The sequence below is a fragment of the Ruditapes philippinarum genome, unplaced genomic scaffold (genome assembly GCF_026571515.1).
Source record: "Ruditapes philippinarum isolate M1 unplaced genomic scaffold, ASM2657151v2 ctg1349_1_1_1_1, whole genome shotgun sequence".
In the NCBI taxonomy this organism is placed as follows: domain Eukaryota; kingdom Metazoa; phylum Mollusca; class Bivalvia; order Venerida; family Veneridae; genus Ruditapes; species Ruditapes philippinarum.
In genome coordinates this window covers 232,692-254,512 of record NW_026852031.1, presented here as the reverse complement: position 1 = coordinate 254,512, position 21,821 = coordinate 232,692, and the positions used below count along the sequence as shown (strand labels likewise).

At 32.5% G+C, this 21,821-nt stretch overlaps 1 protein-coding gene across 10 annotated transcripts in view; it reads right to left on the bottom strand.

The window, feature by feature from the left end:
• LOC132747313 (1-phosphatidylinositol 4,5-bisphosphate phosphodiesterase beta-1-like) overlaps positions 1 to 21,821 on the bottom strand; it is a 106,429-nt gene that overhangs the window by 5,411 nt on the left and 79,197 nt on the right. For 8 of the 10 annotated variants that reach the window (XM_060736665.1, XM_060736670.1, XM_060736676.1 and 5 more), the window contains 15 exons: positions 20,716 to 20,812; positions 19,939 to 20,023; positions 18,656 to 18,728; positions 17,115 to 17,166; positions 16,056 to 16,210; positions 15,500 to 15,664; positions 14,584 to 14,683; positions 13,859 to 13,963; positions 13,049 to 13,146; positions 10,887 to 11,103; positions 8,138 to 8,170; positions 5,877 to 5,969; positions 1,658 to 1,773; positions 1,159 to 1,353; positions 580 to 741 (listed from right to left, as the gene is read on the bottom strand). In XM_060736665.1, the coding sequence (XP_060592648.1) occupies positions 580 to 741; positions 1,159 to 1,353; positions 1,658 to 1,773; positions 5,877 to 5,969; positions 8,138 to 8,170; positions 10,887 to 11,103; positions 13,049 to 13,146; positions 13,859 to 13,963; positions 14,584 to 14,683; positions 15,500 to 15,664; positions 16,056 to 16,210; positions 17,115 to 17,166; positions 18,656 to 18,728; positions 19,939 to 20,023; positions 20,716 to 20,812 (1,746 nt within the window). The remainder of the gene's footprint in view (positions 1 to 579; positions 742 to 1,158; positions 1,354 to 1,657; positions 1,774 to 5,876; positions 5,970 to 8,137; positions 8,171 to 10,886; positions 11,104 to 13,048; positions 13,147 to 13,858; positions 13,964 to 14,583; positions 14,684 to 15,499; positions 15,665 to 16,055; positions 16,211 to 17,114; positions 17,167 to 18,655; positions 18,729 to 19,938; positions 20,024 to 20,715; positions 20,813 to 21,821) is intronic. The other 2 variants (XM_060736718.1, XM_060736696.1) reach the window with 2 other exon arrangements.

Sequence of the window (21,821 nt, the reverse complement as noted above, 5' to 3'; positions counted from 1 at the left end):
ATAAGAAGCTTTACTGATCATATAACATAAGTAACTTTACTGGTCATATAACATAAGTAACTTTACTGGTCATATAACATAAGTAACTTTACTGGTCATATAACATAAGTAACTTTACTGGTCATATAACATAAGTAACTTTACTGGTCATATAACATAAGTAACTTTACTGGTCATATAAAATAAGTAGCTTTACTGGTCATATAACATAAGTAGCTTTACTGGTCATATAACATAAGTAGCTTCACATATAGCTTAACTGTTCATATTATATATAAGTAAATTTACTGGTCAGATAACAAATAGAAATTTACTGTTCCTACATGACGAAAAAAAACAAACAACTGGAGAACTAAATAAATGAGTACACATTCTTTTCCTCTTTATTTATTTTTGGAAGTGGCCAGTGGAGTTATGGATATGATAATGAATATTATAAGCGATGGAAATGTCTGTTAAAAATATTCAAATATAATCTTTTCAGAACTGAAGCATCAATATTTTAATAATATTTAATTTTTTAATGAAGATTTATACAACACCTGTTAATAATAAGTTTCTTGTAAAGTAAATGAATACCTTGAGTCTTTGTTCATGTTCTTTATGGTTTTGGTCCATTACTTTTCTGAGAGCCTCGTAGATCGGGTCACTATGTTTCATGTTTACATCAAGGTCAGACTGAAAGTGGGACTTGCACATTGCCACAAACGTTTCAGCATGTGACTGACGTAACACTTTCAACTGTAAATTATGTAAATAAAACAGTAAAATATTATTCAAATTTATAAACTACATGCAAGTCATGTGTCTAAACAAGAGGGCCATCATGACCCTTGATAGCTCATCCGAGATGCATTGTCAGGAAAGGTCAAATTTCTTCAATACATTAGTGTGTCATTTTTGTGAGCAACTGCATGATTTATAAAATGTTTGTAGATGTCTGCTTATGACATGCTATGTTGTAGTTTGCCACTAGATCTTAATGTGTTTTACTATAAAACTCTGTTTCAAATAATGATCCCAAAGACAGGGACAATTTTTAGCAAAGTGGCAAGGTTTATATGTCTTTTAACCTATAGCTTTCTAGTGTTTCTTACGTAAAACACTTCCAAGTGTATGACAGTGTGATGCTACAGGACAAATTACTGACGTTTTTACCTTTTCCTCGTGTTCTATTTGTAGTTTAGTTAGTTCCTCTGCATTTTGTCTCTGTATTTGTTCAGGTGGACTTGTTTTACTACCTTTCTTCAATGCTTTAGCATGAGTTTTCTCTAAATTAGCTCTCTCCTTTGCTTGACAACATAACAACTTCTCCTCTTCTATAGCATGCAGTTCTCTCATGTTCTCTTGAGCCTGTATCATACAAAACTTCCTATATCATACAAAACTTCCTATATCATACAAAACTTATTTTTTTGTATCTAAGAATTATCAATTTAACAAAACTTATATCCATAACAAATAATAAATAATAATATTTTATAAATCATATAATATTTCATTCTAAATTCACATATCAGCCTTCTTCTTACCCCAACCTCCCCACCCTCCTCCCACTTGGCTCCTCATCCTTCCCCCATTCCCTTCTCCCATATAACTACATTTTTACATCAGTATCTAAGCAACATGACTAGATTGAACATTCAGTCATTATTACCTTTTCATTTTTCTTCTTCAGCATCTCCAGATCCTTGTCTCTCTTCACTAACATCTTAAAGTAGGTTTTCTCTTTCTTCAGTTCTGGTAGAGGGGTGGGGATCAGTAAACTTGGCTCTGAAATATTATATTTAACATTAATACAGGCTTCTTATATCAAACAATGAACAGCCTTTGCACTGTGGCATATATAAAATATCATACCATGAAAGTTTATTCACATTAAGTACTCTGTATGCAATTATAGATTCTACATTAAGGTCAAAAACTTATTTAACAGTTTTCCCAGACATCAAATTATAATTATCAACATAATATTACAAAATATATTTTCATCCTTGATAAATTCAATATCTTGCCACACTTTCAAAGTAATAGCTGCGTCCTCCTTTAATAAATCATGGACATACAGCTTATGTTTGTCTAAAATTTATTCATGTACTGTGAAATACGTGAAATTAATTATTCTTGATTGTTCTGATTCTAAGATTGTCTCATTAAAGTTTGCCTAATTAACGATAATTAACAATATTAATTGATTTTAAAAAACATAAAATGATCTAAGTTATCTCAAATGCACTGATAACTTGAAGGATGATAAAACTAGAAATGTGTCATCATGCCACGGATGCCCCCGCATGCAGCCAAAATTTCAGATGGTGCATTTATTTTTTTTTTCATTTTAAGTTCAAAGCCCTTAAAACTTTTCAATGTTAACACAAACCATTTTCATACACTGTTCAAGGCACTGAAATTATTCAGTCTTAACCTTTTAAAAATAGCATATTGCATATTTGTAGCCAAAATAATGGCTAAAAGTATGAGTGCTGAAACTGAAAGTTCAAAATTTTTCCTACATTCAGGAAAGATAAGTTTGTCTAAAATCATTGAACCACAACCAAATTCAAACTTAAACTGCTTATTCCTAAGATGTATCTATATTATTTTCAAAGTGAAAGGGACATAACTCTGCCAAAAAATCATCAAACCATGACCAAATTCCAACTTGACCTGCCCATTCCTTTGACATATCTATATGTCAAATTTAAGTTGAATATGTAACACTGTTGGGTAGATAATGAACAGAAACTGTAAATTTCATATTATTTTCAAAGTGAAAGGGGCATTAGTCTGCCAAAAATCATTGAACCATGACCAAATTTGAACTTGACCTGTATTTTATCATGACATATCCATATGTCAAGTTTGAGTTGAATGTGTTGTACCGTTGGGGAGAATTTGAAAAGAAAATGAAAATTTCATTTTATTTTCAAAGTAAAAGGGGCATAACTCTGCCAAAAATCATCAAACCATGACCAAATTTAAAATTGACTTGTATTTTCTCATGACATATCCATTGTCAAGTTTGAGTTGAATGTGTTGTACCGTTGGGGAGATAATGAACGGAAACTGAAAATTTCATATTATTTTCAAAGTAAAAGGGGCATACATCTGCCAAAAATCATCAAACCATGACCAAATTCGAACTTGACCTGCCAATTCCTTTGACTCATCCGTATGTCAAGTTTGAGTTGAATGTGTTGTACCTTTGGGGAGATAATGAACGGAAACTGAAAATTTCATATTATTTTCAAAGTAAAAGGGGCATACATCTGCCAAAAATCATCAAACCATGACCAAATTCGAACTTGACCTGTATTTTCTCATGACATATCCATATGTCAAGTTTGAGTTGAATGTGTTGTACCGTTGGGGAGAATTTGAAAAGAAAATGAAAATTTCATTTTATTTTCAAAGTAAAAGGGGCATAACTCTGCCAAAAATCATCAAACCATGACCAAATTTAAAATTGACTTGTATTTTCTCATGACATATCCATTGTCAAGTTTGAGTTGAATGTGTTGTACCGTTGGGGAGATAATGAACGGAAACTGAAAATTTCATATTATTTTCAAAGTAAAAGGGGCATAACTCTGCCAAAAATCATCGAACCATGACCAAATTCAAACTTGACCTGTTTTTTCTCATGACATATCCATATGTCAAGTTTAAGTTGAATGTGTTGTACCGTTGGGGAGATAATGAACGGAAACTGAAAATTTCATATTATTTTCAAAGTAAAAGGGGCATAACTCTGCCAAAAATCATCAAACCATGACCAAATTCGAACTTGACCTGTATTTTCTCATGACATATCCATATGTCAAGTTTGAGTTGAATGTGTTGTACCGTTGGGGAGATAATGAACGGAAACTGATATTTCATATTATTTTCAAAGTAAAAGGGGCATAACTCTGCCAAAAATCATCGAACCATGACCAAATTCGAACTTGACCTGTATTTTCTCATGATTTATCCATATGTCAAATTTGAGTTGAATGTGTGCAACTGTTCTTAAGATAATGAACGGAAACTGATGATGACGGAATGACAGAATGACGGAAGGATGGAAGGACGGAAGGACGGAATGACGGAACAGGGTAACACTATATGCCCCGGCCATTACATGGCGGGGGCATAAAAACAAAATATTGTGTATATTTTTACACTTTTATCCAATTTATAAAAACCACTTCCCATGCAGCTCATTGTCAACTTAAAGAGTTAGTTATTTTGACAGTAGGAATCCAAAAACCTAAACTTTATATCTCAACAATATAATGCTGAAAAGTTCAGGGGCTATAACTCAGTTATTGAAATAAGAATCAATCTGTATGATGATCATATCTCATTATACAATTTAGATACACCTGAAATACACCTAAAATACACTTCATATACCCCTTAGATACACCTGAGATGCACCTAAGATACACCTGAAATACACCTTAGATACACAAACATTATCAGGCACACAAATCAGATGGATAAAGTTTTAATGTATATTTATATTTACCATCATCTTTCACATGTGACAACAATATTTAGCTTCTTCTCTACCTTAATACACAAGCATGCATTTAACACATTCCTACATCCTTGGAAATCAAATTAATTATTTTAAAATTATTGAAGATAACACATCATGCTGCCAAATCCTAAAACATAAACAACTACCAGCACAAAACTTGTATAACTTGAAAATAAAACAGTTATATTAACAAGCAAAATCATATCAACTTAAAATGTTTAAATAAATCAAAACTCAGGATTTTCATATGAATGAAACAGTAATAAAAGTAAAATCAATTATAGAAATATTGCTACTTTTGATATTTTATCATACTATTAAAGGGGAATGCAGCCTTACCAAGATTATAACAACTCATTACTTATATCTAGTTATAATGAAAGAAAAGATTTTATTACAAAAACTATTTTGCTTTTTTGAACTCATATCTCTAACAAGTCAACATATTGGACAGACTGATCAATCTGTATCTGCTGTATATCTCCTCAAATACTCAGCTGTTCAAATACATGTAACATCTTCAAGTGCTTAACTTGTAAAATTATCCCCTCAAGTGCTTAACTTGTAAAATTATCCCCTTTAGTGTTAAACTTGTAAAATTATCCCCTTTAGTGTTAAACTTGTAAAATTATCCCCTTTAGTGCTAAACTTGTAAAATTATCCCCTTTAGTGTTAAACTTGTAAAAACTACCCCCTTTAGTGTTAAACTTGTAAAATTATCCCCTTTAGTGTTAAACTTGTAAAATTATCCCCTTTAGTGCTAAACTTGTAAAAATTACCCCCTCAAGTGCTTAACTTGTAAAATCACACCCTCAAGAGCTTAACTTGTAAAATTATCCCCTCAAGAGCTTAAGTTGTAAAATGACCCCCTCAAGAGCTTAACTTGTAAAATTATCCCCTGTAGTGATAAACTTTTAATATTATCCCCTCAAGTGCTAAACTTGTAAAATTACCCCTTCAAATGCTAAACTTGTAAAATAATCCCCAGTGCTAAACTGAAAAAATTATCCCCTCAAGTACTAAACTTGTAAAATTATCCAGTTAAGTGCTTAAGTTATCCCCTCAAGAGTAAAACTTGATTCTTATTCCCTTAAAAGCTAAACTTTTGACATTATCCCCTAAAGTGGTCAACTTGTTACATCATCTACTCAAGTGCTTGACTGTTGAATTAACCCCTCAAGTTCTCCAAGAGTGAACAACCATCTTGGCTTGAAAGTTACACTGAGAAAATAAAACATCTTAAAGTGATAACAAAGAGATCATTCTGTACAAAAAGAAGAACATTTCATGCATACATGTTAACATGTGCAGACAACATATTTTGTACACAACACAAGTGTTATCTTACCATTGAGTTTAGTTGTAGAAACTATAGACATACCCATCACCACATTTTCATTGGACGGCATCCGAGGTACCCCAGATAAAACACCAGATACACCTGTACACAGATATTAGCACAACTTGTTGTATTGTAGCTATTATTTTACACACATTTTTGTGTTACCATGGTAATAAGGGAAATAAATAAACAAGGATTACAAAAGTACGAAAAGCCATGAGTTACGATGTTGTTATAACTTGTGCATATACACTAGCTGTGCCTGCCTTATTCTGTATATATAATACATATAATACTCCATAAATGAATTGTAAATCTATTTATGTTCATAAACTTAACATTTCCATTGTTCAGTCAGAAAGCGTACTACATTTTTCTAAAGCTTTGAAAAACCAAGCACATCTTTCTTATTTTCAACTTTGTTTATTTCTTTTCTAAAATGACCAAAAAGACCCAAAACCTTAATTTGAAATAATCTTCAATTATAAGATAAAAGTATATCATAAATGTACACAATAAGGAAGGCACAGCTGTACAGGAAATGTTAACAAGCAACACATCAAAGCATGTAAGCTGGTTATATCCTGGTTAGTCTATCATTTTGATTGGCAGACTAAAATATAAAGCACTGCGGAAAGAAAATATATGGAATATTAAAACAATATTGTAAAATAACAACAAAGTTTAAGAATGATATGATGATGCTGTTGTTCTTGTGGTGGTGATGAAATTCTCACAATGAATAAGATAATGGGAAACCAATGGTGTGAAATATTGCTTTGATCTTCACCTACTAAACTTTCATCAAAATCTTCAAAGTGGTTGAGAAGATAGATGTTATTTAAAAACTTTTCTCATTTTAGCTTTGGCAGCCAAACCTGAACAATTTTAGTAAAGAACATATTCAGGATCATTTATGAAGAGTTTCATAAAAATATAACAAGCATCTGAAGAGAGGATGCTATTTTTAGCTTATTTGTATGTGGGGTAGCTCTGGTGGCCATTTTGTTCAACAGACTGGAACCATTTGACTGTGTTGTTATTGAACAACAAGATTTGGCATCAGGATGCTACCATACCTAATTACTTATGAAAACACTGTCATTTTATTAGACATTTGACTTTGTTTTTACACCAGTCATATTTTGGTGATTTCAACACAGAATATAATATGCAGTGTGGAAATCATTAAAAAAAATGGTGGGTGTGTTTTAAGAGTGTTGAATGTGTTTAGTTGATTGGTAAAATATGCTTGTACAAAGTTTTTCTAGTCACCATAGCATTTTGACAATCTTCAGGGTATGTTCTGGGTACACATGTCCTCATTACAAAACATGTAATATGAAATATTACTAGTACTTACTAATAAATACCATTTGTAAACTGTCAATAACAAGAATTCTATTTTAGAGAAAACATATATCTTCACTGACTTTATTGACCTATGAACTCTGGTGTTACCTTGACATTAAATCTATGGCAATGGTCTATATAAAGGAGGTATCAAAACAGAGACTGTGTGTTATAAAAAGAAAGTTTTGAGGGCTTACATTGGTATTAGTGAAATTTGAAAATAATATAATTAAAAAGATGTTATGTGCCTGATTTGAAATCAAATGGAGATATAAAGTGTTAGTGCATCCTTCTTTTTTAGCAAACCTCAATTTTATACTGAAACTTAATGACATTTTTTTTTGTTCAGTAGCTTACCAAGAGTTAAGCAAAATTATAATATTATGTCAGTCATATACCAGTAGGAAATGATCAAACAAGTGACTAAAATTGGCATTTTTATTTTTCAGAGATAAAATTGGGGTTTGCATGTGTTATATATCCCATATTGTGGTACACAACAGTATTATTTAGCGATACAGGAAAATCTTGGATAAGTGACTAACTATTCACAGCAGAATGCCTGGTTAATGTCTGGTGCTACAACTAACTGCCATATTAACTGCCAAATAATCATTTGTGTTATCAATTATAATTTCTCCAATGTTTAACTAATTAAATCATTCAGTTTAACAGGCAAAAATTTATTATTTTCCATATTTGCACATTAAAATAAAGTTATATTTTTAATTTGTGCAACTTTTCAGAAAATGATTACAGAAACTGCATACTTTGTAAAATTTTGAAAGCTTAAATTAACTTTAAAAAAGATTGTGTCTTTCGGAACAAAATGGCAGTTACTTGTATAAAGCATGTGTTGTTATTGGTGCAGCATAATATATACACAAGTGTGAGAACTACACTGCATATCTTACCACTGAGTCTAGTTTTAAGTTTTTTCATGCTTCCTGTAGGGGTAACAAACAACAATCAACAATTAGTGAAACAACAATACCTGGGTAACGTGACAAGTTATAATATTACTACATCTCATTACACACAACACCTTCATATATAGGTCAAAACAATCATCATCTCATAAAATAGGTCAATTAACAATTTATATATAGGTCAAATAAACTACATGTGATATATAGGTCAAATAACTAACATCTCATAATATAGGTCAATGAAAATTTAATAATTAGGTGAACTATCTACATGTGATATGTATATGTCAAACAAATATCATCTCATAATATAAGTCAATGAACAATTTGTAAGTAGGTCAAGTATGTAGGTCAAACAATCCACTGTTCATAAAATAATTAAGATAAAAAGAAAAATTTGTAAGTAGGTCAAGTAAGAAGGTCAAACATTATACTGTACATGAGATAATTGAGATAAAATAAAAAAAAATGTAAGTAGGTCATGTTTAAGTAGGTAAAACAATTACTGTACATAGATAATAGGTCGACAAATCACTCATTGTAAATAATAGCAATGATATTTTTTTAGGTTTGATATACAATTAATTTTACATACAGGTAATTCTCATATTTTTTTGTTGAGTTTACATGCACTAGCATATAAGAGTCATAATGACTTTCAAGCTAAACTGGTGGAGGATTAAGACTTCAGGTGCTCATTTGTCCATTATATCAGGCATAATTACCTGGACACAAAATCAAAATGAATTTGTTTAAAGTTTTATTAAAATGTCTCTCAAAAGTCAAACCTTTTTTCCAACTTTAGAATCACAAAATATGCCAGAAATATTAGTGTTTAAGGATAAATTTTAGAAAAAAACTGATTTATTGAATATTTATGTAGCTCACTAGCAGCTGTTTCAAATTAACCGTCATTGACAGAATGTTTAAACAAATTATGTTGGATATATTAAAATACTGGCTATGAAGTTCATAGGGACAGCTATAGAAATCCACTGTGTAAAGAAATACTTCTGTAAACTGATCTGGTAATGAAAATCTAACATATTTTCATCAATGACCAACCATTGGTCATATTCTACAAAAATAAAAATTCCTACTTTATGTTTGTCAAAACTACTTTTGTATAATCATGCATGGATAGATCATACTACAGTTGAGATTTTAATATTTGACAGTCTGTTTAATAAATCAAAATATAAAAAACTTTTAGTAAATCTTAATAGCATTATAAAATATCTAAAACAGACATGTATGTATGTTGAAATAATGTACAAATATTGAAATCTCACTGTATAACTACTACAATATAACAAGCAAATTCGTTCAAATGATACCCCCCCCCACAATATGATACAAATTATTTGATGAAAACTTCATAGTATTGTGTATATCAAAGTGAATATTAATTTTTTATATTTATTTATTACTAAACAAAAGCCCGACCAATTTCAAGGTGTCAAGCTATCCTTTCAAAATAAAAATACACTACAATATCAATGACAATATAAAATATCATTTGGTCATTCATTTAAAGTATGTTAATTCACTATGATAATTACAAATTAGGATTCAAGTGTAAAGAAAGCATGCAATCTTCAAATTGTCAAATTCAATCAATGGAATCACTATTAAGATACTTAAATTTGAAATATTACAGTTACATATAAATCTTAGTTACATATATTTTAAAAAAGATAAAATTTTGGTAATTATTTCCTTAATTGAAATACATATTCATGTCAAGACTAATTTAAATCTAGTATATCAGTTTTGAGATGAAATTTTCCTAAAAGTCTTCCTTAAAAAATGTCTTTTCAATTTTAAACTTTTAAGGGTCAGAACTAAATATGCAAAATTAAATTTAATCCATCACTTGTTTGACTAAAAATGGTAATTTTCCTTTAAAAATGCCTTTTTTGAAGTAACAAGGGTCATAACTCAAACATCATTTCCTGGATTTATTGAAACTTGGTGATCCCCTTTCCCCTTTTCATATAATAAGTTGAAGAAAGCTGGAAGAAATCAATTCCAAGATATTGATTTAGACAGACTGACAGAAGGACAAGCAATGCCATTTCAATAAGCCCCCCTCCAATTTTATTGGCGGGGGATAACATAATAATAATGTTCGTTGGGTTATCATGCACAGACAAAAAAGTCATCCAACACAACTATTATAAAAACATCAATCTGTACAGTAATTACTAAATAATTCATTTTCTCATGGTTTGTTTAATACCAAGTTCAAGAACTTTTTCAGACATAAATGGAAAGCAATAAAGAGAAAGCTCAGTTGGACAGCAACAACTTTATAACATTAACTTGTATACATTGAAAGTATAACTTGTTGTAACAAAATATAAATGACTTCTAGCACTTCCCCTCACTTATTCCCCAGATCAATCTATACTTCTACTTTCTACTGTGAAAATTTCAATAAAATAAGTCACACAGTTATTATTATCTTGGTAGGAAATATTTAATTAATGACATCAGTTTTGACAGATTACAACATTTCTATATTGAAACATCAATTTGTTTTAGTGTAAAACAGATACATTTAAAATATTATTGCAAATTATTAGTTACTGTTAAACAGAAAAAAAACAACATAAAATTGTACACAGTATCTCCAAATTGCTGACAAATGCTTGCTAGTATATATTAAACTCACAAACATGTAAATTTGTTTAAATCATCAACAGTAAAACATATAACAAACATGGCCTACCAGAATTATCACTTTGTGTAGAGATACTGGAAATAATGCTCTCTTTCTTGCTAAGTTGAGAATGCTGTGGATTTGATGGGGTACGGATCAGTCTCGGTGTTTCGTTCACACCGTTATTGAAGACGTTAGGCAGACTGCCGTTACGTCGTGGTTTGATGGGTGACGGGTTTGAGAGCCGTCTACCACTGTCTGGTATCACAGAATCTGGCTCATCATCCTAGTAAACATTGTATATACACATGTACATTAATTACGTAAATATTGAATACAAATTGTTTTTGAATGATTCTGGCACAAAACATAAAAATTTATGGACAAAAACTCGAAACTACCAACAATAGCAGTAAATTAAGACAATAACAGGTAATATATATAAGAATATCTTCTTTTAATCTGTACTTAAATTCATAACTTAAAAAAACAAGAGGGCCATGATGGCCCTGAGGTCGCTCACCTGTATATAGCCCACCCCAACCCCCGGGCCAATTTTTACCAAAGGGCTTTTATTTGTTTATTTGAACAGACTTGGTAGACACCCATAAGAAGATGTTTCATGCTAAACATCTAAGTTCTAGCTCATTGGCTTTTTTAAAAGAAGATTTTTAAAGTTTTCACTATACACATATAGTTAAAAACAATGACACCCCTGGGGCAGGGCCAGTTTTGACCCCCGGGCGTTTATTTTAACAAACTTTGTAGATATTTACTTAAAGATGTTTCATGCTTAATATCTAAACTCTAGCTATTTGGGTTTTTCCAAAGAAGATTTTTAAGTTTTTGCTATACACATACATGTATAAGGAAAATCAATGACCCACCGGGCGGGGCCAGTTTTGACCCAAGGGCTTTTATTTGAACATACTTGGTAGACACCCATTAGAACATGTTTCATGCTAAATATCTTAGCTCTAGCTCTTTGAGTTCTTTAAAAGAAGATTTTTTAAGTTTTTACTATATGCAAATTGGGAAAATCAATGATCCCCTGGGGCAGGGCCAATTTTGACCCCAGGGCTTTTATTTAAACAAACTTGGTAGACACTCATTAGAAGATGTTTCATGCCAAATATCTAAGCTCTAGCTCTTTGGGTTCTTTAAAAGAAGATTTTTTTAGTTTTTACTATATGCATATAGGGAAAATCTATGACCCCCTGGGGCGGGGTCAATTTTGACCCCGGGGCTTTTATTTGAACAAACTTGGTAGACATTCACTAGAAGATGTTTCATGCCAAATATCTAAGCTCCAGCTCTTATGGTTCTTTAAAAGAAGATTTTTTAAGTTTTTACTATATGCATATAGGGAAAATCAATGACCCCCGGGGCGGGGCCAATTGTGACCCCAGGGCTTTAATTTGAACAAACTTGGTAGACACTCACTAGAAGATGTTTCATGCTTAATATCTTAGCTCTAGTTTCTGGGTTCTTTAAAAGAAGATTTTTTAAGTTTTTACTATATGCATATAGGGAAAATCAATGACCCCCTGGGGCGGGGCCAATTTTGACCCCAGGGCATTTATTTGAACAAACTTGGTAGACATTCACTAGAAGATGTTTCATGCCAAATATCTAAGCTCTAGCTCTTACGGTACTTTAAAAGAAGATTTTTTAAGTTTTTACTATATGCATATAGGGAAAATCAATGCCCCCCTGGGGCGGGGCCAATTTTGACCCCAGGGCTTTTATTTGAACAAACTTGGTAGACACTCACTAGAAGATGTTTCATGCCAAATATCTAAGCTCTAGCTCTTATGGTTTTTTAAAAGAAGATATGGCATGGCAACCAGAGTTCTGCACGGAATTAAATTCTTTGAACAATTTTTAAAGGTGACCACCAAAGGAACATTCCTGTGAAGTTTGGATGAAATTGGCTCAGTGGTTTATGAGGAGATGTCATTTAAAGCAAAAGTTTACAGACGGACGGACGGACGCCGGACGGACGCCGGACGAAAAGCGATCACAAAAGCTCACCCTGTCACTTTGTGACAGTTGAGCTAAAAAAAGAGTAAAAAACTTGTATTTTAATATCAAAATACAAAAATTGAGCCGCCAACAGTATAGAGCCTGGTCAGACTGCACGGATGTACAGGTTGGCCTGGCTCTATACTGGTGGCAAAGGCTGATCACTTTTGGTTCCAGCAAGTTAAGGGTAACAATATAAATCTTACATCAACTTCCTCCTCATCAAACAGAACCTCTAACTGTTTCTCGTGACGATCTAACTTGGAAAGGTACTGTAGTGGATTAGATAGTGCCTCTGCAAATTCTGTAAATATATTAAAATACATCAATGATTAGTGACAGGCAAAATCAATGTTGTATACAATATTAGCTTGTTAACATTATCATGAACTTTTATAGTTAAAACATTTACCATTATATATAAAGAGTCAAAAGTATTTTCATTGATGTGTCTACTGTGTAACGCTAACATATAGCATGTCTTTACACTATGTTTGTATAACGCAAATGACATAACGTCAAAATATACGCACGGACGTGTAATACCATTTTTACAGAATCACAAAATCAGCATGGATATGTGATAAAATCATATAAGCATTACTCAGATAAGCTGTAAGTCATCAACGTGCCTTGGTATAAACTAAAACAAGTAAATCCACAGTCCATAGATCAGACTTTCTATCAGTAACGTAGTGACAAAGTAGGCATCAAGTTTAGTAGTTAACAATCATGCCTTAACATAACATTACATAATAAAATATCTCAAATAAATGTATATGTGGCAGTGTGGCCAAGTGGTTAACGTGTTAAACTAGTAATCTACGGATTGCTGATCGCGTGGGCTCAATCCCTGTCAGGGGCAAGCCGTTGTTTCCTTGAGCAAAAAACTTTACATTCATTGCTTAGAACTGGTTGGTTCCTGGAACAGATTAGAGAGTGTTTCAATAAGCTTATAGCTTCCAACACAAATAAACTAAAATGAAATTGTATAAACTAAATAAGTGTATACAAACCTGCATGCATATCCGACACGTAATCCTTCACAGATATATAAACAAACAAGGTCGGTAACATCAGAGGTTGGTTATTTTCATTGCGTAGAATTATATGGCGGTACCCTATAAATATATTACATAAAGTTATACAAAAACAAAACAAATACATGTTTGAGAAACATAAAATAATTTCCTCTCCCAAAATTGCAACCAATTAATCATGTAACAAGAATTTCTAAACTGTTAACTGTCTAATGATCAGAATTGTAAACTGGATCACTGATCAAGTGACCTTCTTATTCCTTCCCCAGATTCATCTACAATTTTACTTTTTTTATCTCTATTTTTCTCTCTAACTTTGACTTTTGGCAAAATGAGATCAATATATTACGGTTTATTTCCAACCGCACTACCAAATCTGAAGAATGTCGGTCATTGTGACCTTGACCTTTAACCTACCTACTTCTAAGACATCTGGGGTCACATATAGGTCATGCGCAATCTCCACATCAATTCTGAGGATTGTAGACGGAAGAATTCTCTAGTCATTGATCAAGCAATGTCTTGACTACTGTCTCATATATGGCAATATACATATTACTCTATTTCTTAAAAGTGGTACATTATAAAAAGATAAATTAACACCGATCATTCAAATTCATAAGTAAGTGCTTGAATTTGTTTTCATATATCTGTTTATGTTACATATTCATTGTTACATATGTAACTATAAATAGATTTACCTGGTCTGAGAGCTTCCACAGTTAACACTCTATGACCAATCAGCTTGCCAGCTTCTTCATATACTCCTATCCTGATCACAGCTAAGTTTGGCAAAACAACCTACAACAATATAACCAATATGAAATGTTAAGTGCTTTAGTGGCGGCAGTGTATTAAAAGGTTGAAGTCCCAGCCGGTTCAATTTTTTTCTGTCACAAAGGGACATAAGGAGTGAAATACCAGCAAAAACTGGCTCAAGCTAAATGTAGGTCATTAAATATGTGTTAATTGATCCTGGAACCCCTAGTGAGCATCCTATTATATAACTCTATCAGCCAAAATCCCACACACTGCATGCCATGAGTCAAATAGCTGTAAATACTTCCTTCTGTTGCAGCAGCCACTTAAAGTCCTCTTTCCTTTTGGAATTTTTTTCTTAAATCATGCATTTTTCCAATAAAATTTTAAAAAGTGCATCCAAAAATACATCAGAAGCCACTGATTAGTATTCAAAGTATGATTAGCACTTAATACTTTACATAACTGCGTTAAAAGTCTGAAATTTTCTTGGAAAATGTAGAAACATTGTGTACAACATATTCATACAAAAAAAAACATTTTATATGCAGATTTTTTTTAGAGATTCACTTAAATTTTAAATCACTTGCTTGCATGTTCTTCAGTCTGAAATTTTCAGGAAAAAATGTACACATTTGTATTCAAAAATGAGCACCTACACTGCACCAGAAGCCACCAATCATGCAGATTTTTTTTTTCTCAGACACCCCAAACCCCCACCCCAAAAAGAGTGGGATAGTTTATTTATTTCAAAGTCTAGCATCCCTCATCAAAAATGTCTGAATTCCTTCCTGATGTCCTTAAAATGATCATTTCTATACTTATATATAACCAGCATCCTAACATTTAAAGATTTACCTTTCTAAACACAAATGGTGGCTCGTCATAGACTGGGTTGATACCATTGTTTTGAACAGTTTTAGTTCGGAACTTCTTTCTATGGGTATCTGTAGGCAATCCATACATGTCAACTTCCACATATGTGCCAACCTTCTTGTCTGACAGGAACTGACCAGATATTACCTGTAATTTACATTCTATACTGATTAATTACTATCCTTAATATTAGTCACACAATATTTATAAACAAAACATTGGTTAACAATGCTTGTACACTAAGTCTTTTTTCTCAAATTTATTTTTAGTTTTCTTAAAATACTTGATTCTCTCAAAAGCTTTCAGTAAGGTAACTGAGATTCATCACATGACAGTTTTCAAATGTTATAATGGATAACTATTATCTCAGGTAGAATTGTGTCCCTATCTATAAAACGGTATGTAACTTTTCTATATTCAATAATCTCTATACGACAAAGAATACCGACCTAATACAAACATAACAGAAATACTAGTAGCTGCTAATATATAAAAGGTCATATTTTAGCACAAACATATATATACATGAATGATTTACCTTGACAGAAACCGTTCCAGCAATGATACCATCAACTGTGGATTCTGCGAAGGGATCAAAGTGTTTATCCTGACGTCTCATAAAATCTGGTTTTAGAATGTAGCCCGTCTTACAGTTATACTCAAATATACCAAGGTTAAGCTGCATAGCTAAATCTGTAATAAACCATATAATATATACATTATACAGTGCTAGTACAGGAAATGTGTAATGACAAAACAAACTAAAGCAAAATTTGAACTCTACCTATGTTGTATAATTTATGATGTTTCATCTGTATACTAATAATTATTACAATTAATAGCCTATCTTTCAGAAACCATTTTTCTATTTTTAGTTTGTTTGGGTTTTACGTTACACGTTTTACGTTACACCCACACAGTATAGGTCATATGGCGACGTTTCAGCTTTACTGGTGGAAGAAGACCTCAGGTGCCCTTCCGTGCATATTTCAGGAACGAACAGGCACCTGAGTAAAACCACCGTAGGCTAGCTGGATAGCTTCCTCACATAATAGTCCCTGTCAGGATGTGGTATGAAGTCATTGACCTTAACAACTCGGCCACGGACACCTCTGTTTTTAGTAACAATGACCCTGACCCCAGGGGTTCTAAACACAATCCCAACCAGGGTCATCATAAAAGCTTACTGAATACTAAGTTTGATTACAATATTTCATTCCCATCTGTAGTTATTGTCCAGAAACCCATTTTTCTATTTTTAGTAACAGTGACCTTGACCTTGTTATGGTTTCACAGATTATCAAGTACTAAAGTAAATTTCAAAGCTACATTGTGTTGTGAAGGAATGAAAACTACCATCTTATTAGCTATCACACTATATAAAACAAATTTTCATAATTTTGAAACATTTTATATATTAGTTATATAACCTTTTCCTGGACAATAATGATTTACAGTTTTTTTTTCTGTTACTGGAATATTCTTTCTTCATTCTATCTTCTCACAAAACGGAAAACTATGCAATACATAATTACACTTATATCAAAGGTTAAAATTGTGTCTGAAAGAACAAGAAGTATCCTAATCTGATGATTACCTAATGTCTGGAAATTCAAGGCTACAAGTTGACAACCGGCATTCCAAAATATCTGAAAATATGATAACAAAATATCTTATGTATCTAATTTCCTCATAAATAAATCTTCACAATATTTGATGTAAGTCTTTTTTGAAACAATAAAATGATTTATTGTATTCTTTTATTGGAAAGAAATCATGGACCATGTTTTACTTTTTTAACATTAAAGGGACTCCACTGAGGTTTTTTGACATGACCGGACTGAAATTACTTTTTCAAGATAAATGCACAAATAGCGATTTTCAACTTATTTCTATGTATATTTTTTAAATTATATCTACATATCTATCTGTGTGAAGTGCCCCCAGCTGATCTATGTATGAAATTCAAATTCTAGGTTTCTATGATTTTGGACCCCAGTGGAGTCCCTTTAAGGAAGAAAATGTATTCAAGTAAATTAAAACAGAATAGAACAACAGAATATTTTATTATTTTCATACTTGAGAATATGCTCCTGATGTTCACAGAAATACAGTATGTCAAGGCATCAAATTCAAATATAAGAGGTAAAATCATACTGGCTGTAATTTTTCTTAACATTAATACAGGTATAAAATGGAGATCCTCAAAACTGAAAACATATTGATAACTAGAGGATGCTTTTGTAAAAAAGCGCATGTCTCCCCCACTGCTGAGAATAACTGTGAATGGAAACAGGAATGGAAATGGAGATAAGATAATGTAAATACCCGGTAGTCACTTCAATGAAGGCTGTCTATGGATGGTTTCTATTGTTAAAGTTGTATGAGAAGATGCTTCCTATGAAGTTTGAGGGTTGTAGGTCAAAAGGAACTCTAGTTATCATCCGGAAATGAGAAATTGACCAACGGTCACTGTGACCTTGACCTTTGACCTACTGACCCCAAAAACAATAGGGATCATCTGCTCTATAAGACCAATCATCCTATGAAGTTTGAGGGCTGTAGGTCAAAAGGAACTCTAGTTATCATCCGGAAACGAGAAATTGACCAACGGTCACAGTGACCGTGACCTTTGACCTACTGACCCCAAAAGCAAGAGGGATCATTTCCTGACTTTGACCAATCATCCTATGAAGTTTGAAGACTTAGGGTAAGAAGGCACTCTAGTTATCATATAGAAATGATTTTCATAATATAGGTCACAGTGACCTTGAACTTTGACCTACTGACCCCAAAAGCAAGAGGGATCATTTCCTGACTTTCACCAATCATCCTATGAAGTTTGAAGCCTTTGGGTATAAAGAAACTCTAGTTATCATGCAGAAATGATTTTCATATTATAGGTCACAGTGACCTTGACCTTTGACCTACTGACCCCAAAAGCATTAGGGATCATCAGCTCTATAAGACCAATCATCCTATGAAGTTTGAGGGCTGTAGGTCAAAAGGAACTCTAGTTATCGTCCGGAAACGAAGAATGGACGGACTGACGGACGGACGGACTGACGGACGGACAGGGCAAAAACAATATGTCTCCCCCCGAGGTGGGGGAGACATAATGAGTCAAGTTACACATACCTGTGGCATGAAGTTACTGGAGTCAACCCTGGTCCCTCGTGGATATACACGACTCAACTGTCTCTTATTATAACTGGTTTATGTTAAGGTACAATCATTTCTTACAATTGTTCTACAGTCACTGGATATACATGTATATAAACATTTTATTATAGCAAAAAATATCTAACACATTTATACCAAGTTATTTTAAACAACCATCCAGGAATGACTGGACACAAACATCAGTGCATTTTTTTATGAAACATTTATTTTAAAGTCAAAAAGCGACCTTGACCTTTGAGCTACAGACCTAGATCTTGCACAAAACAAATTGTCACAATGTCTTACACATTTATACATACAAAATTATCCATCCTTAAATTACAAAATTATGAACCAAACACAAAATAGGGACAGGAGGATAAACATTACAAAAACTATCATGCCTCCCACTTTTTGTTCCTTTTTTTTTGGGGGGGGGGGGTGAGTGGGGGGTAGTAGTGGGGGTTGTGGTGGCATAAAATATATCATAGTAATGAAACAAGATTAACACGGTCATTAAAAGAAACATTTGAGCCACTTACCCATAGTAATATGTTACATCCAAACCAATTTTCACTTTAACTTAGACCCTAATCATCTTAACATATCCCAATATTGAACATGAAAGATTTGAACGACTGAACCAATATATTTTAACAGTTGAGATGGGTCAAGTAACAAGAGCTATTACATATAAAGCTTGTTCAACTCAGTGATGGTCAGTTACCCAGAATTAGATCCTAAAGTGTGAATATTTATGGACTACCTCCAATGTGTCATAAGGTTTTTTAGAAGAAGTATGAAGTTAGTAAAAATTTCATGTAAGAATTATGGATTTTATAATCCTGTGGACAACATTTGATTTTTTAAGTGGATACATAAGGAGTTAATAGAGGACAAAATCTCAACCAAGTTAGTTCTGTCAATGCTTACAAATGTTTATAACATAGTCACTAACATACAGATATGCGGTGAATTTTAAACTAACTATACAGCAGTTTCATGATGAGCAGCTTACAACTTACAGTCATGTCATTTTGTGTTTTAATAAGTAAAACGGACTGATGTTTATCATTTAGGAATATAACTTGTTTTCATACTAAGATTCCTAGAAAATCGAAAAATCGTGACTTTTTAACGAATATAAGAAAACCTGCATGTGCATAGACTTAAAATAAATATTTTCAAACTAGCCATACAAATAAGAATATCTTCATAAAGAGGAAACTATCATGATTGTGTAGGAAGTACAAGGATACTTGACAAACTCGACTGGGTATTCCTTCAGTAGATTGGTCGCCTGGGTCTCCACAAACGAGGAAATCTCATATGCTCTATTCTTTTCTGAAATGTATCGCAGAATATATCATGATCATTTTGTATACATTATACCTTACCTTACTTTTTATAATAAGTTGTACATATTCTAGTGTACACACATGATTGTCTAGTGTATACACAATCATGATTGTGTTAATTTCAAAACTAATCAAGCTTATGTTTCTGCCATATCCAGTTACTGCAGTTTATTAAATTCCTAACTTCATATGTAACCATAATTTTCAGAAATCTGAAAATACGACCTTGTAAGGTGATTTTAAAATCATCCTCACTGAAGGCACATAATTTATCATTTCTGTGACAATTCTACGCTGGAGAAAATTAGAAATGATTTGTGATGAAATTGCCATATCTGTCCCTGTGGCATTACATTGCATGTCTTAAAGCTGTTTGTAAAACAGAACATCGCTCAAATAATTCCCTTAATAATTCAAAGTAAACTGCTACAGCCTAGTGGTTTGTGTACTTTATGTAAATCACTTTACAAGTCTTGAATTTCCAGTGGTATGAAAATAAAAAATAATATGATCCCAGTCAGCTTGAACCAAAGATGTATTTGTTGAAAGGCAATCACCCCATCACTAGACCTATCACTGTCACTTGCATACTAAATGTCTGCCTTCCTTCAGCAACTGTTAAAATATATATTTCTACCAGATATGCCCGTGTCTTTACAAATATCTGCTCGTACTTACTTTCGGATATATCAAAGGAATGGAAATGAACAGGTTGCACGTAATTCACGAGCTCAGACATTTCCATACCAGCTTCTGCCTCGGAACCTGCGGTACCCTGTAACAGTGAAACATTTCCCAGTTAACATACAAACAATATGTTTATCTTATAAAAAAAACTCTGAAAAGTTCATACATACATACAGTCAGTACCAGAGTTACATAACCAGTATATGCCTGATTTATTCACATTTCTATAAGGCTGTCTTTCATTTCATTAAGTTAACATTGTACTGTTTGTAAAATATTTTTTTGACTTAGTTTTCAAGTGAAAATCCAAAGAAACAAATTTTATGCTTAATTAAATTATACTCTGTTAAATGAAGTTTTGTAAATGTAAACAAAAACAGCATTCCAAGTAAAATTGATTTCATGCAATTTTTAACATCTAATATCTAAAATAAAGAATAAAGTAAATAAAATAAATTTGCTTTTGCATGCTTTACAATAAATGTAACTTTTTGGAAAATTTCTGATAAAAAAAAATTGTGTTTCTAGTGCAAGATATAATGTAGCCTACAGATTGTGGATTCAAATGCACCTTTTCAAATTAATCGAAAAATATAAAGAAACAGTGCAAATAACTGAATGTATGATGCTTCAAAAGTCAAGAAGCTATCACCAACGCATTTTGTATTGAGAGGTTAAGAAGCTGCCACCAAAACATTTTGTATTGAGAGGTGAAGTAGCTGGCACCAACACATTTTGTATTGAGAGGTGAAGTAGCTGGCACCAACACATTTTGTATTGTGAGGTAAAGAAGCTATCACCAACACATTTTGTATTGAGAGGTGAAGTAGCTGGCACCAACACATTTTGTATTGAGAGGTGAAGTAGCTGGCACCAACACATTTTGTATTGAGAGGTGAAGTAGCTGGCACCAACACATTTTGTATTGAGAGGTGAAGTAGCTGGCACCAAAACATTTTGTATTGAGAGGTGAAGTAGCTGGCACCAACACATTTTGTATTGAGAGGTGAAGTAGCTGGCACCAACACATTTTGTATTGAGGAGGTGAAGTAGCTGGCACCAACACATTTTGTATTGAGAGGTTAAGTAGCTGGCAA